Below are 15,749 nucleotides of genomic sequence, written 5' to 3' on the forward strand. Positions count from 1 at the left end.
AACTGCAGCTATCGGACTTGGTAAAACATATTTTAATGCAGTGTCTGTTAAGCACTGCCCTATATACATGTCATATGGTTCTACCAAGACTTGAACGCAGGGTTCAACTGATATTGACAAGGAACAAACAAAAACCTCTTCACTATATGGAGGGTTAAGGAATGATTTTTTTTAATAGTTCCTCACTGTCGTGAGAAATAGACGACAAAAGAAAACTGTAGGATGTGAACCGATGGCGCGCTCTTAAGCAAGTTCTAGCCGGGCTGAGTGGCTCAGACGGTTGAGACACTGATCTTCTGACCCCAACTTGGCAGGTTCGATCCTAGCTCAGTCCGGTGGGATTTGAAGGTTCTCAAATACGTCAGCCTCTTGTCTGTAGATTTACTGGCATATAAAAGAACTCCCGCGGGACTTAGTTCCGGCACCTCGGCGTCTCCGAAAACCGTAAAAGTAGTTAGTGGGACCTAAAGTCAATAACATAATTAAGCAAGTTCTTAATTTACAACAGGTGCACAAAGCGACCAAACCCAGCCCGAATGCATTCTTTAGCACGATGAAGCCAATTTTCTCGGACATGTTTACACGTCCGTGTGTCATTTCTTATTGTGGCTGCAGCATGAAATACACGGCTCTGGAGGTCATCAGGACCCTGTACCTCACTTCTGCAAACTAACTACTTCATATGGCTCCAGAGGTAAGAATCCAAGGGATTTAAATCGGACCTTCGAGCTGGCCACTGCACAGGACCATTTCGAACAATCAAGTGGTCTGGAGATGTGTTGTCTAGAAACACACAGGCCGAAAAATGCGAGGAGTCGCACCATCATGCAAGAGCCACAGCTTCTAGTAACATATCCGTGAAAAAGTGCAGGTAGCGTTCTCCTGTCAAACGATGTTAAAGTACAAAATGACCAATAATTATATCCCCTGCAATTCTTACACATACGTTTAAGGGGAACAGCTCTTGAAAGTGCCTCTGGATAACGTGCTGGGGGTTTTCTACACTCCAGATATGAGTATTAGGAAACTTCAGTATACAATCTCGTGCAAAAGAAGATTAGTCAGTGGTAAACATTCTGATACGGAAATCCAATTGTTGCCGTTTCCTACACAGAAACCAATGACAAAATCGCTCACTGAGGGGAAAATCTATTTCTCGAAGCTACTGAATACGTTGCACACGGTATGAATAGAACAGCTGTTCCGTAAGTGTTCGATATACAATATAGTGAGACACACCGACCTCAGGGGATTGGATCGGTTTCTTTTTCCAATCCCTCGAAGAATGAAGGAATCAGCTAAAGAAAGGGAAAGGCCACAAAGGGCATGAAAAGGAAAGACTGTCTAGACCTCGCAAACCTGAAACCGCCGGGGCCGGAAGAGAGCAGGATTTGACCAAGCGAGGTCAGATATAAAAGATGAAAGTTAGTAGCCTGGAACAAGTAAGTGAAACCAATGTCAGACGGAATTAAAGTCTCCATGGTCGCCAACGCATGTTCCCAGGGTGATCACTATTTTAAGATAAAGTAGAAGTTGACTAACATTCCCTCTTTACAGAAATCAGAGGAAAAAGTAGAAGAGGCCCGATACTTTGAATAATGAAGGTATCGGCAAAGAAACGGAAGGGCCACCTCCATCGGGACCGGAAGAGAAAAAGATTTGACCAAGGGAAGTCGAATAGGAAAGATGAAAGCGAGAAACCGAATACAAGTAATTGGAAACAATGCCAGACTCAGTTAGGGGAACCGTGGTCACCAACCTAAGTTGAAAGCTCTTGGCCCCCCGTTTGGCACCTCTTGCGATAGGCAGAAGTTACCGTGGTGGACGTATTCTACCACCCCCGCTTAAAGCAGGAATACCTCAAGAGTTTTGCAGGTGAGGTTGTTGAAGCAGAAGATATGAGGGTCGCGGAGAGTTAAAATGAAAATACCTCTCTACTCTAGCGTACCTAATATCTCAGTGTTAGAAGTTAGCAAGATGCAGTAGCTTGGACGACAAAAATGCGAAGTGAGAGCAATATGTCAAACAACTCCGAGCCCTTAACTTTCATTCATGTTTCGTGGTTTATTACAAGTAATACATTCCGGTTCCGTATTGACTTCAAATGTCTAAGATGAAATTCTAAAATAATTTAAATATATTAGGTCCAACTATTCAATACACGTCTGTCATTTAATAAATGATTTGTTTAAAAAGTTACATACCGGGCGAGTTGGCCGTGCGCGTAGAGACGCGCGGCTGTGAGCTTGCAACCGGGAGATAGTAGGTTCGAATCCCACTATCGGCAGCCCTGAAGATGGTTTTCCGTGGTTTCCCATTTTCACACCAGGCAAATTCTGGGGCTGTACCTTAATTAAGGCCACGGCCGCTTCCTTCCAACTCCTAGGCCTTTCCTATCCCATCGTCGCCATAAGACCTATCTGTGTCGGTGCGACGTAAATCCCCTAGCAAAAAAAAGTTACATAGTTGTTTAAAAAATACCTAGGACATGTTTCGATCTAGCTTAGAGGTCATCATCAGTAAAATAACATAAAGAAGAAAGACATATAACAAAAGCATTGATACATAAAAATTCTAGATCAAATACAGTCAACAAATGCAATGGGAGTTTATGTTAAAATGTACATAGCTTCAATATTAAAAATATATTCAACAAGTACAATGGAAATCTGTTAAATATGTACATGAATTCAAACTTGGACTAATTAAGTTGTAAGTGTGGGTCCGACAGTATTTAATACAATACAATACAATATTGGTTGGCTGGAGGAAAAGAATTGTGAAGAGAGATGTTGTTCGAATGTGTCATGTTTCTGGAAACGGGGTGAAGTTTTTGAAAGATCCGTTGTATTGCTTCACGAAGAATACAAGTATAGCCAAGTTCTGCAAGTGGAAAAAATGCCGAGTATGAGAACGAAAAATGAGGTAGAGGTAAAAGAAATTCGTCCACATTACGGTTTTACGTATAACTAGCTGTAGTAGGCTACTTGTCGTACATCTGTTGATCAAACTCCGAACTTATTGCTCTAGTTGTTTCACGTTTTAAGTGTAAGATGTAATTTCACAATGCGCTTGATTTAAATGAACGGGGCGGGTGTACCCTCGCGGTACAGACCTCCCCCCGTAAAGTCTCTCCTCACAGTTAAACTTTGAAATTTGCTTGTTAGAAAAAAATACTTTTTACAGATAGAGAATTTCTTGAAAAATCCCTTTAGAAGAAATTTTTAAGTCAAAACTAATCTTGAAGTCTTCCTAAAGTCGTAGAAGTCTGGGATATAAAGTTCAAGTTTGACGGCAAGATCGGCCGTCGCCGCCAATACCAGGGTGGCGTCCTTCAGACCCCCCCCCCCAAGTACCCTCAGATACACGTCTCCCGCTACCATGAGAGGGGTAGCCATGATAATGGTCGCCGCAGACCGGATATAGAGATACTGCTGTCATTGACGGGACTATCATAGTGGTGGTGGTGATTACTGTTTTAAGAGGATGTACAACTAGGCAACCATCCTCGGGACGATCATACAGCATGTACAAAGTTATCTAACTCCCCAGCTACTTTCCACCAATATTCAGGCATGCTGTTTCATGTACAAAGTTATCTAACACCCCAGCTACTTTCCACCAATATTCAGACGTGCTGTTTTATGTACAAAGTTATCTAACTCCCCAGCTACTTTCCACCAATATTCAGACGTGCTGTTTTATGTACAAAGTTATATAACACCCCAGCTACCTTCCACCAATATTCAAGCATGCTCTTTTAGTACAAGGTTATCTAACTCCCCAGCTACTTTCCACCAATATTCAAGCGTGCTGTTTTATGTACAAAGTTATCTAACTCCCCAGCTACTTTCCACCAATATTCAGGCGTGCTGTTTTATGTACAAAGTTCTCTAACTCACCAGCTACTTTCCACCAATATTCAGGCGTGCTGTTTTATGTACAAAGTTAACTAACTCCCCAGCTACGTTCCCCCAATATTCAGGCATGCTGCTTTATGTACAAAGTTCTCCAACTCCGCAGCTACTCTCCACCAATATTCAGGCATACTGTTTTAGTACAAAGTTATCTAACTCCCCAGCTAATTTCCACCAATATTCAGGCATGCTGTTTTATGCTCAAAGTTAACTAACTCCCCAGCTACGTTCCCCCAATATTCAGGCATGCTGCTTTATGTACAAAGTTCTCCAACTCCCCAGCTACTCTCCACCAATATTCAGGCATACTGTTTTAGTACAAAGTTATCTAACTCCCCAGCTAATTTCCACCAATATTCAGGCATGCTGTTTTATGCTCAAAGTTATCTAACTCCCCAGCTACTTTCCACCAATATTCAGGCATGCTGCTTTATGTACAAAGTTATCTAACACCCCAGCTACTTTCCACCAATATTCAGGCATGCTGTTTTATGCTCAAAGTTATCCAACTCTCCAGCTACTGTTCACCAATATTCAGGCATGCTGTTTTATGCTCAAAGTTATCTAACTCCCCAGCTACTTCCCACCAATATTCAGGCATGCTGTTTTTCTCGGGATGCAGCAGTAATCCCATCTATCGGAGATGAGTGGCAGCAGAAGAGAAAATCACATCACAACAAACAGTGTTCAATGTAATGTTAGTGTTGATCATTTTATATTTCGAAAATGTAGGGCTTCGCTTTTAGTTTTCTACCGACTCTGTGATATTAGGGCATCTAATATAAAGAGAGTATTTCCTTCTTCCATGACTTCCTCTTGTTTTATTCTTCAAGCGGTCGCTCCTTTACGATTTTTTTCTCATATTTTATGATCATTTTCACAATTTTCTTTGTCTATATGGACCAATGACCACGCGGTTTCACATCTTAAGAAAATCATAACAAAAAACCATCACCAGTTAACACTATTAAATAATATTTCTGCCGGGCTGAGTGGCTCAGGCGGTTGAGGCGCTCGCCTTCTAACCCCAACTTGGCAGGTTCAATCCTGGTTCAGTCCGGTAGTACTTGAAGGTGCTCAAATACGTCAGCCTCGTGTCGGTAGATTTACTGGCACCTAAAAGAACTGCGGGACAAAATCCCGGCACCTCGGCGTCTCCGAAAACCGTAAAAGTAGTTAGAGGGACGTAAGGCAACAATAACATTTATTAATAATATTTATATGTGAGCAATACTCTGCGTTGGTATAGACTAAGCGACAAAGGACTAAAGTCATCAGTTCCATTCTATTATTATAGTCGGTATGGTAAAACTGTATGACAAAGAATAATTGGAATATGTATTCTCTATAACTTTTGTTACGTAATAATTTTCGATTAGACCAATAATATGGGTATTTAAAAAATTAAATTTCAGGAACCTTCCTCCCATCTACCATTGCATCCAGCGTAAATAATCATTATTTACAGCCTAGACTCTAATGATTTATTTGCTGAACATTACGGGCTTCCGCCCAAATACATGTTCCCATACAAACCAAATAATAAAATAAAAATATAAATAAAAGTAAAACCTACTATGTGGGCACTCACATGAGCGGGAGACCGAGCCACATATAAGCTCCAGCCCTAATCTTGTGACCCCTCACACAGGCGGAAAGCAATCCACATGTGAGACGCCACACCTATAATTACAAGGCCTGCTGTCCCACCCTGGTGAGGAAAAAGAAGAACCACCCTCCCTGGAACAACACCTCCGGCCCTCTATACAGTTGACAAAGTTGGATCCTCACCATTCCGTTTTGCGGCAGGCCACACGAGTGCTGACGCCCAGCTCCACATGTAGCCTGTCTCTCTTACAGTAACATTTGCCAACCACACTAGGGATAGGACCGCCCTATCCCTCCCTCTTATGACGTTCCCTCCCCTCCCCTTCTTGGAAAACAACAATTAAGAAATTTAATAAATACAATAAATAAATAAAAAATATACTGTGTGGCACTCACATGGGTGGATACGGCCTAGACTGTAGTACCGTATTCCCAGACTTTACAGACCGATTTTTATTAAATTCTCCCCACCCATTTTCTCGTGGTTCAGCCTTGATGTGGACTTAGCAACAAAAATCGAAATTCATTAATATCTCTGTTATCATAGCCGGTACAGTAAAAATGTATAAGACATAAATGATCGGAAATTTAACTCTACATAACTATAGTTATTTAGTATTTATCGATATGATCACTAATAAGAGAAATATTTGATAATTAAATTTTAGGTCTTCCCCTGAACTACAATTTCGCTCAGCGTGAATAAAATTATTTATGGCCTATATTGTAGTTTATTATTCCCCGACTTTACATACCGATTTTCATTACATTTTCTTCAGCCATTTCCTCGTGATGCGCGTACATACATACAAACAAACAAACAGATGACGGAAATTAAAACGTGCATTTCCTTGTTACTATGGACACGACCGATACAGAAATACCATTCTTTTTACATTCGAGCAACGTACAAACAAAATTCTCATTTTATATATATAGAAGAGTGTTGTAATTGCGAGTAGTACTGAGCGATGATAGCGGCAGCGTGACTGACAATATAGAGAGGGCTCTTAAATAACTTGCTGATTCTCCGCCTGACAGCACTAAAAGCCTTACCGTGTGAAGCGTGCGCCGAGTTGTAGCGGATAGTATTACTTCAAACTAGGACAGTGAGATGAGCTTTCTGCAATAAATATAAAGGTTAAAGTTCATTCCCCTTTGCCCTCATATCGCCGGAAAAAAAACAGAACTTCCCGCAACAAAACTTAATATTAAGCCTTGTGTATGCCTGTGGTAGGACCAGCAACGGTCGCTAAGAAATCTGGTAAAGTGAGATTCATTGCTGTCTTTATCCATAAAACTTTCACCGTAAAATTACAAAAAGTATTCCTCAATCATACTTTGGGATACCTGAAACTGATCGCGAAGATCAATCAGCCAGAGATTCCATCTATAATGTTACGAACGGACTTCCTTCCGATCTTCAAAAATTCGACTACCCGTGCCGGGGAACTAGGTATTCGGAGAATGGCACTATACCACTGATCCACAGAGGAAAGGGGTTGCCATTATTATTATTATTATTATTATTATTATTATTATTATTATTATTATTATTATTATTATTATTATTATTATTATTATTAATCTGGTTATCCTCCAGGTTCGGCTTTCCCTCGGACTCAGCGAGGGATCCCACCTTTACCGCCTCAAGGGCAGTGTCCTGGAGCTTCAGACTCTGGGTCGGGGAATACAACTGGGGAGGATGACCAATGCCTCGCCCAGGCGGCCTCACCTGCTATGCTGAACAGGGGCCTTGCGGGGGGATGGGAAGATTGGAAGGGATAGACAAGGAAGAAGGAAGGAAGTGGCCGTGGCCTTGAATTAGGTACAATCCCGGCATTTGCCTGGAGGAGAAGTGGGAAACCACGCAAAACCACTTCCAGAATGGCTGAGGTGGGAATCGAACCCGCCTCTACTCAATTGACCTCCCGAGGCTGAGTGGACCCCGTTCCAGTCCTCGTACCACTTTTTCAAATTTCGTGGCAAAGCCGGGAATCGAAACCGGACCTCCGGGGGTGGATGCTAATCGCAATAACCACTACACCACAGAGGCGGACATTATTATTATTATTATTATTATTATTATTATTATTATTATTATTATTATTATTATTATTATTATTATTATTATTATTATTATTATTATTATTATTATTGGTTTTCACTCGTCCGTATTTATAAGTATCCCCTTAACACAGGTCTGACTTCAAAATCACTTAAAATATTGTGGTGTAGCACCCGCAAACACAGCTAAGTTAAAATATTATAAAAATTATAATATTATAAAAATAAAAGTATTATATCATTCAAGACGAGAATCATTTATAGTTGTTATTTTTATTAAATTTTTGTTCTGTACTTAACATCTCTTCAACACGTAATAAATGTACGTAACACGACCTAATAGGTTGAAAGTCGGTTTCAAAAACAATGCGGTCGAGAAAATTCAATATTCAGTGACTTGGCCCTCAACGGGCAACTTAAACGCGCTCTACAGTGTGATGGTAGTAGTACCAGACCTGTAGCTTAGATCCTTTCCAACAGAACAAAGATGGCCTAGGCCACCATAGGTCAATTGGTAGAGCAACCGACGCGAAATAGGGAGGTTGTGGGTTCGGATCCCACTGGTGTCTGGTTGGCCATTTTTGTCCTGTACTTAACATCTCTTCAACACGTACTAAATGTACGTAACACGACCTAATAGGTTGAAAGTCGGTTTCTATTTATTTCCAGTGTTGTAAGTTGGAAAATGTAAGTTACTTGCACACCCAATGAATGTTAATAGGCCTATTATTGTTAGAAGTTGCTTTACGTCGCACCGACACAGGCAGGTCTTATGGCGACGATGGGACAGGAAGGAGCTAGGAGTGGTAAGGAAGCGACGGTGGCCTTAATTAAGGTACAGCCCCAGCATTTGCCTGGTGTGAAAATGGGAAACCACGGAAAACCATCTTGAGGGCTGCCGACAGTTCGAACCCACTATCTCCCGAATACTGGATACTGGCCTCAATTAAGCGACTGCAGCTATCAAGCTCGGTAATGTTAATATTTGAGGGTACTACTACGTTTTTCAAAGACTGAAAATTTAACAACACATCACTTCATGACCATAAAACACACAAAAAGTGTTTGTCCGTTGAATATTTGTTGAATACTTATATCCCCCTGTAGTGAGACCACAGTCTATGTTCATGTTCCCTATGACCGAATAAGCTCTAATAGTGGCCCTGTTTCCATTTGTTCCAGGGCAACATATGGCAGCAACTTTTGTCTTTCCATTTTATACTCGAGCTTGTAAACACAATCCCCTTCACGTTAACGGTAAGTATTTTTCTTATTAGTGCACCTCATTACTTCAGTCTCATTAATCTTAGTCATTTAATGATACTTGTACGTGAATTTACTATTGCCTTGATTTCTTCCTTACTGCGTATTATTATTATTATTATTATTATTATTATTATTATTATTATTATTATTATTATTATTATTATTATTATTATTATTATTATTATTATCATTACGGAGTTTCTGTGGAACGCAGAGGTGAAAGGAGGTGCGGACTTGAATGGGTGGACAGAGAAAAGATGAGAGCATAATTTAAAACACTAAAATTTGAAATTTTAATTCTTTCCTTTCCTTTTTCTGACTTTAAACTTGATAAATCACAAAATAACAGTTAAATGGGATTACGATGAGCTTTTCAGCTCTTACAATAATAATGATTTGAAGTTCTTAAACAATCAGGTACCATAGAGAAAATTGTTAACACAATGAATTCAAAGAGATGAGTTTTATAGCTCAAAAGTTACACTATTACAAAAAGCACTTCTGTTCCACTCAATTACACTCTAGGATACTGAGCTCCGAAATCTACAACATTCCAGCCTCTCAAAAGACAAGTTTCTAATCCAAATTTTAAATTAGATTACACTGGAAACAGTCCTTACTGTATTTTCTGCTCGATAGTCGGATTCACAATTGTCTATAATTAACGACAATTTAATCAGAGGCAATAAGTGCCCATTCTAAATGGTCTTAGTGGTCAAAAAGAGAAGGTTTTAAGAAAAGGGCCTAAAACAAAATGCTAGGTGGCGAAACCCTTGCACTCCTTTTGATATACACTTGAAAACACTTAAAACCCTATATGGGTTTATGGCCCGAAGTTACAGAGGCTAAGCCTATACTACAGAGGGTGACTAGATGGTGACAGATATTAAGTTGCAAAAATAGAGTTAAAATTTATTTTAGAAAATCGTAGTCACCCCAATACCAAGTTGAATGGGGATTAAAAGAGGGTGAACACTCTTTATTTCATAAGTTACATCTTTTCCAGCAGGGATTTGAATGAAGTCCTTAGACTTGACTAAAAATTACATTTATACGGTGATTTAAAACTTTAGAAATGTACATTTAAAAAGAATTTTTGAATCCTTCCCTTCAAGTCAGTTTATGGAGCTATCACATTTTTAAATGATGTCTGCCATTACCTTGAGCGGGTTGGCCTTCCGTCGGTGTACAAGTCTTTTCTTTGCCACCACTAACGTATGCACTCTAGACTGGAGCGAAGAAGACAACATGGCCCAAAAGCTCCCAGCTTTTATAGCAGAGGGGAAAGTTCCATAACTCTCTAGGCCGATGGCCTGTACACACCCACAATCTTGATTGGTTATCAAATATATGTACAAAATTTCTGATTGGCTAATACTTTCAGGAAGAACGAGTCCCTGTATTGCTGACAACTTCAGCACATAAAAAACCAATTTACAAACACTTCAGGTTAACAAACATATAGGATAGAATTTTCCCTTAAAAATTAATTGTCCGTCCTCCCACCAGAGGGTCCACATAAGTCGACAGTAGAGACATCTGGAGATTAAAGTTCCAAACTTCTTCCAATACACAGTTCAGGGTTTACATCACAGATGGCCTTCTAAAAAGCGCTCAGTTCAAATGCACAGAAAAGTTGTACCTCCGGTATTATTATTATTATTATTATTATTATTATTATTATTATTATTATTATTATTATTATTATTATTATTATTATTATTATTATTATTATTATTATTATTATTATTATTATTATTATTGCAAGATTTTTACTAATTCTGCTATATATCTTGAAACTATAAGAAGACTACGGCGTGTGTGATATGTACAAACAGAATGTTCAAGACTAAAGTGATGTTGGTGAGGAAGAAACCTAAGAAAATTAGGTGTCCTGAGTCAATGGATAAATATAAAAAATACTACGTCCGGTAAGAGCTGGCTCAAATGAGTGTGACGTGCACATGTGCATCAGTCATTCATCTCCTGACAAGTGCAAACTGAGTTGTATTTGCCTGTCAATAACAGTGTCAGCCGGGATATCAATCAGAAATAGAATACTGCATATCATTATTATTGATTGTGTAAATCTATCCATCAGTGATTCACATACCTCACACAACAGAGTGGAAAGATGTAACACAGTACATTACTCGGTGAACCAAAGCTCGAATCTCGGCGTTGGCAGCAGCAGAGCCCTACTGTACTATATCTGCCGTTGAAAAGGGTACTTCATCCACGAGTTTTTTGATTGTCTTACTTGGGGATACTACAGTGAATAAGAGTAAGAAGAAAACTTGGAGCACCAGCACTCAAACAAAGATCTGAAGTACAGTACCAAGGCATAAAAAGATCAGATGTTTCCAGTACAAAAGATAGTCTCTACATTCAGCAATACGATAATACAATATAAATCATTTTCCCTGGATTGAATAATTTTCTATTATATTAATGACTCCTCCTTGTTTCAGCTGCTGTACCCACCGCTAAGAAATTTGTTTATCCCCGTGTTCCTCAACTGCTGGCTGGCGAAACATTCCTTGGAGAATATGTTCGTAAGTATCAAATAGATCCTCTTAAACCATTAAACTGTATTCCAATTACGTAATTTCTATTAACATCTTCAAAATTCATTTCATTTTCTATGAAAAGAAAAATCCATATTGTGATGATATTGCTGTTCCTTCATCTTAAGGGCCTTGGATCCCAATTGTCATTATCCTCAAGATATGCAAAAATTGTCTCGATAGCTGTGAAATGTATGGTAGCTTCAGGATTGTATGTATTAGATTGATGGATATAAGAACAATAGTAGTAATAATAACAGTATGGTCTTACCTATCATGAGTATGCCCTATAATTTGATACCTTCCAAGTTACCTGCATATCAATTTTACCGAGCTCGATAGCTGCAGTCGCTTAAGTGCGGCCAGTATCCAGTAATCGGGAGATAGTGGGTTCGAGCCCCACTGTCGGCAGCCCTGAAGATGGTTTTCCGTGGTTTCCCATTTTCACACCAGGCAAATGCCGGGGCTGTACCTTAATTAAGGCCACGGCCGTTTCCCTCCCATTCCTAGGCCTTTCCTGTCCTATCGTCGCCATAAGACCTATCTGTGTCGGTGCGACGTAAAGCAAAAAAAAGCATATCAATTTTGACGTTCCATTTTACCCTATCAGATGGCGAAGAAACTGATTCTCTCTTGGGCGATCTGTAGCTGAGTTTTTATAACTCACAATTTGCTTTACGTTGCATCGACATAGATAGATCTTAAGACGACGATGAGATGAGATTGAAAAGGACTAGGATCGGCAAGGAACCAACCGTGGCCTTAATTACGGTACAGCTGGTGTGTAAATGGGAAACCACGGAAAACCATCTTCAGGCCTGCCAACATTGGAGTTCGAACCCACTATCTTCCGAATGAAAGTTCACAGCTGCGCGAACCTAACCACACAACTAACTCGCTCAGTCAGTCGGGTAAACACCAAGTGTATCGCCAGAGATCTTGCCGGGAGCGATAGCTCTGTTTGGCGGATGTTTAAAGAGCTGGGTGGATTTCAATACCGCATTTAAGTTGCACAGCGTCACAGCGAAGCGGGTGAGCGCACCCCAGTGTTGGCCATGACATATGAACACCAGGCTTCTTCTGCACTATATGAGTTACACATGAACATGACCTCAGGACAAGTGCCGGACCTTAACACCAAGAAAAAAAATTCAAAATAAGCCAGGGTGGTGCCTTTGATCCCGGAAACATCTGAAATAAGTTGAAGAAAGTTTTTTGTAGCTTAACAATTTCATATTTTTGTTGTTTTAAGGCGTGTTATTAAATTAATTATAAGCTTCAACATGATATAAAATATGTATTTATATAAATTCATATACACTGCCTGGCAACAAAATGTTAAGCACCCAGAAAGAGTGGTTGAAAGTGAATGAAACTACATATGCTGAAAGACCATGTGCCTTTATTGAACTGATTACAATATGGGGTGAAAGAGACAAGGCCGTTGGCAGTTACAGGTGGAATGTTGGCGCCAGGTCAGTTGGGTGTTACACAACCCTGGCCGCAATGCATGCCCTTGTTCGGTCAGGAATGGTGTCAAACAGCCTTTGGATCTCTCCTGAGGCACGTTCTTCCACAGTTTTTGAAGCTGTCCCTCCAGATCCCGCAGGTTGGTACTGAGACAGAAACCTTTTCCAATGTCATCCCACACGTGTTCAATGATGGAGAGGTCCGGGGATCTTGCTGGCCACGGGAGGACCTCAACATGATCTAGGCAGTCCATAGACACACGTGCTGTGTGTGGACGAGTATTATCTTGTTGGAACACTGTCCCAGGGTGCTGTGCCATAAGGAGTAGGACACGCGGACGCAGAATGTCTGTGACGTATCGATGTGCCGTCAAAGTCTGCCGAAGCACTATTAGAAGTGACCTGAACGCATATCCTATGGATCCGCACTCCATGATGCCAGGGATTACGCCTGTGTGTCTTTCCACAATACGAGCATGATCTTCCCACTGTCCTCGGCGCCACCGAACCAGCACACGATGGTCTTCAGAGATTATGGAGAAGCGGGACTCATCACTGAACATGATGCGACGCCAGTCGTCCTCTGTTCATGCCTCCCGGGCAAGGCACCACTCCAAACGCAGACTCTGGTGTTCTGCTGCCAATGGCAACCGACGCATGGGACGGTAGGACCCCAATCCGGGGCATGTGAGTCGTCGAGACACTGTACGGGAACTCAAAGGATGTCTCCAGTACATGTTCGCGGATGACGGGTGCCGAAGTTATGGAATCCCGCAATGCTTGGCACACCATAAGATGGTCCTCCCTCATGGTGGTATTTCTTGGTCGACCCGAAGCTGCACGACGTGATTGGGTGCCCTCAGGCACCGATTGGGTCCAACATCGGGCCACTGTGACATCTAAAAGGCCCACATGCCTGGCAATTGCACGATACCACCAACCAGCCTCATGCATTCCCACAATGCGGCCTCTGTCAAATGCTGTCAGTTGGTGGATAGGCTGTCTAACGCGTCTGCGAGGCATCGCGGCTGCTTGATACTGTACGTAGTCCTCTCTGTACGTCTTACTTAACTGTCCGACTCACAGCAATCGACTGGCAACAACTCATCAGCAACAGGGCAGTGCCATCACGAATGAAGTCTGGTGGACGTTCTACACATTACAGATCCTTGCATTTTTAATCATTTACTCACACATTAATGGCATACGTGTATACCGAAATGGGATAATATTGGATCACTCTTTCTGGGTGTTCAACGTTTTTTGTCAGGCAGTGTATATTGCATCACCATCAGCCCAAAATAGGCCAAATACCTCTCAATGAGCTTGTTATATATTATTGACTGATTCGGTTTTATCATTGACCTGATAATAATCTGGGAATATCTGATGAGTACCGAGGGATATTTGAATGTTTTTATCCCAGCTTATGGCTTTATAGTCTTTATTTCCTATTTCACTAAAGCTTAATTCGCATTATCTGTTGTAGTTAACACCATTTGGAAATAAGGGGATTATACAGTTAACTGTATGTGGTTCTTGTACAGCATACTAATAAAACGATACGTATGATATGTTAGTTCATTACACACTCTTCTAAAGGCATTTCGCAATGATAAATGTTTGTAATAATAATAATAATTGTTACCGTGTTTTTGTGGTAGTTATGCGTGAAAGAAGGTGCGGGGTGGTGAACAGGTCTCAAGCTACTAAAGTAAAATTAATTTAAAATTTAGCCAGGTTATATTTTCTTTTCAAAAACAAAGAAATAACAAGCATGGCAGGTACAAAGTAGCAAGTCAAAGGGTAGTTACAATATTTACAGGATTTGGGCTTCGAGCCCTGAAAACACAATGCTAGGGCAATCAGCCCAATTTTACCCCAAACACCAGTTTCAACAGAGGGGCAGAAAACCCCATTCATGCCTAGGAGCCCTTGCTCCAAATTACACTGAAAAGCCTCCACGAGGCGTACAACACTCAATTTTCAAAAGAGCCACTCGCTCTCAAATTTAAGCCTCTCCCAGGCCACACCAAACTCCACCTTCAAGTTGTCCTCAACGGACCTAAACACAGGGGTAGAATACCCAATCTACTGAGGTCTATAAAATGAAAAGGAGGTTAATTAAATGACCTCTAAAATAACAATTTGAGAGGAGGCGAACTTGCACTCCTAATACACTTTGATTAAGACCTACTTGGCACTAGGCCGTTAATACAAGGGCTAATCCCATACTAAAGAGGTGACTTAAGAAGAGAACAATTTGTTTTACTTTAACGAAGAATAGGTTGAGAAAAATAAGTTCACCTCAAAACAATATGAGTGGGAGCTCGAGAGGGTTAGCACTCTCTATCCCAGTATGTAGCTTTAAAAGAGAATATATAAAAGGAGTAGTTACATTTAGGAAAAGGTTACATGGTGGAACGCTTAGAACCCGCCCCGAGAGTTAAACTGCTGAGCAAGCAAAGAAAGAAGTTATTAATTGGCCATTACCTTGTTGTTGACCGCTGCCGAGGAAAGAGGCGCTTCCCGCCTCCTGCTATGTACTTTATACACTGAAAGATGGAACAGAAGTGGCCCGGAGACCCAAAAATCAGCAGTTTATATCCTCTCGCGGAAGGTTCTAGGGGTTAGGGGAATGAAAACACCCTCCCACAAACTTTTTATTGGGTAGGATACAGCAACATATTCAAGTTGGGGGAAGATACCTACGATTGGTCAGAAATTAATAACAGAAATTCGGGATTGGTTAAATGCAAAACAAGGGGAAAGAGAGGGGTATACAGCCAACTTAAACAATAACTGAAAAAAAAATTAGCAAAGACAAACATTTGAAATAAAAATTTCTCCAACAA

General features: G+C 40.7%; 1 protein-coding gene across 1 annotated transcript in view; it reads left to right on the forward strand.

Annotated features, from left to right (window-relative positions):
- Positions 1–15,749, forward strand: part of SLO2 (slowpoke 2) — a 525,845-nt gene that overhangs the window by 302,270 nt on the left and 207,826 nt on the right. The window contains exons 5-6 of the mRNA XM_068227345.1: positions 8,775–8,849; positions 11,330–11,413. Coding sequence (XP_068083446.1) covers positions 8,775–8,849; positions 11,330–11,413 — 159 coding nt within the window. The remainder of the gene's footprint in view (positions 1–8,774; positions 8,850–11,329; positions 11,414–15,749) is intronic.

The sequence above is a fragment of the Anabrus simplex genome, chromosome 4, assembly GCF_040414725.1.
Source record: "Anabrus simplex isolate iqAnaSimp1 chromosome 4, ASM4041472v1, whole genome shotgun sequence".
In the NCBI taxonomy this organism is placed as follows: domain Eukaryota; kingdom Metazoa; phylum Arthropoda; class Insecta; order Orthoptera; family Tettigoniidae; genus Anabrus; species Anabrus simplex.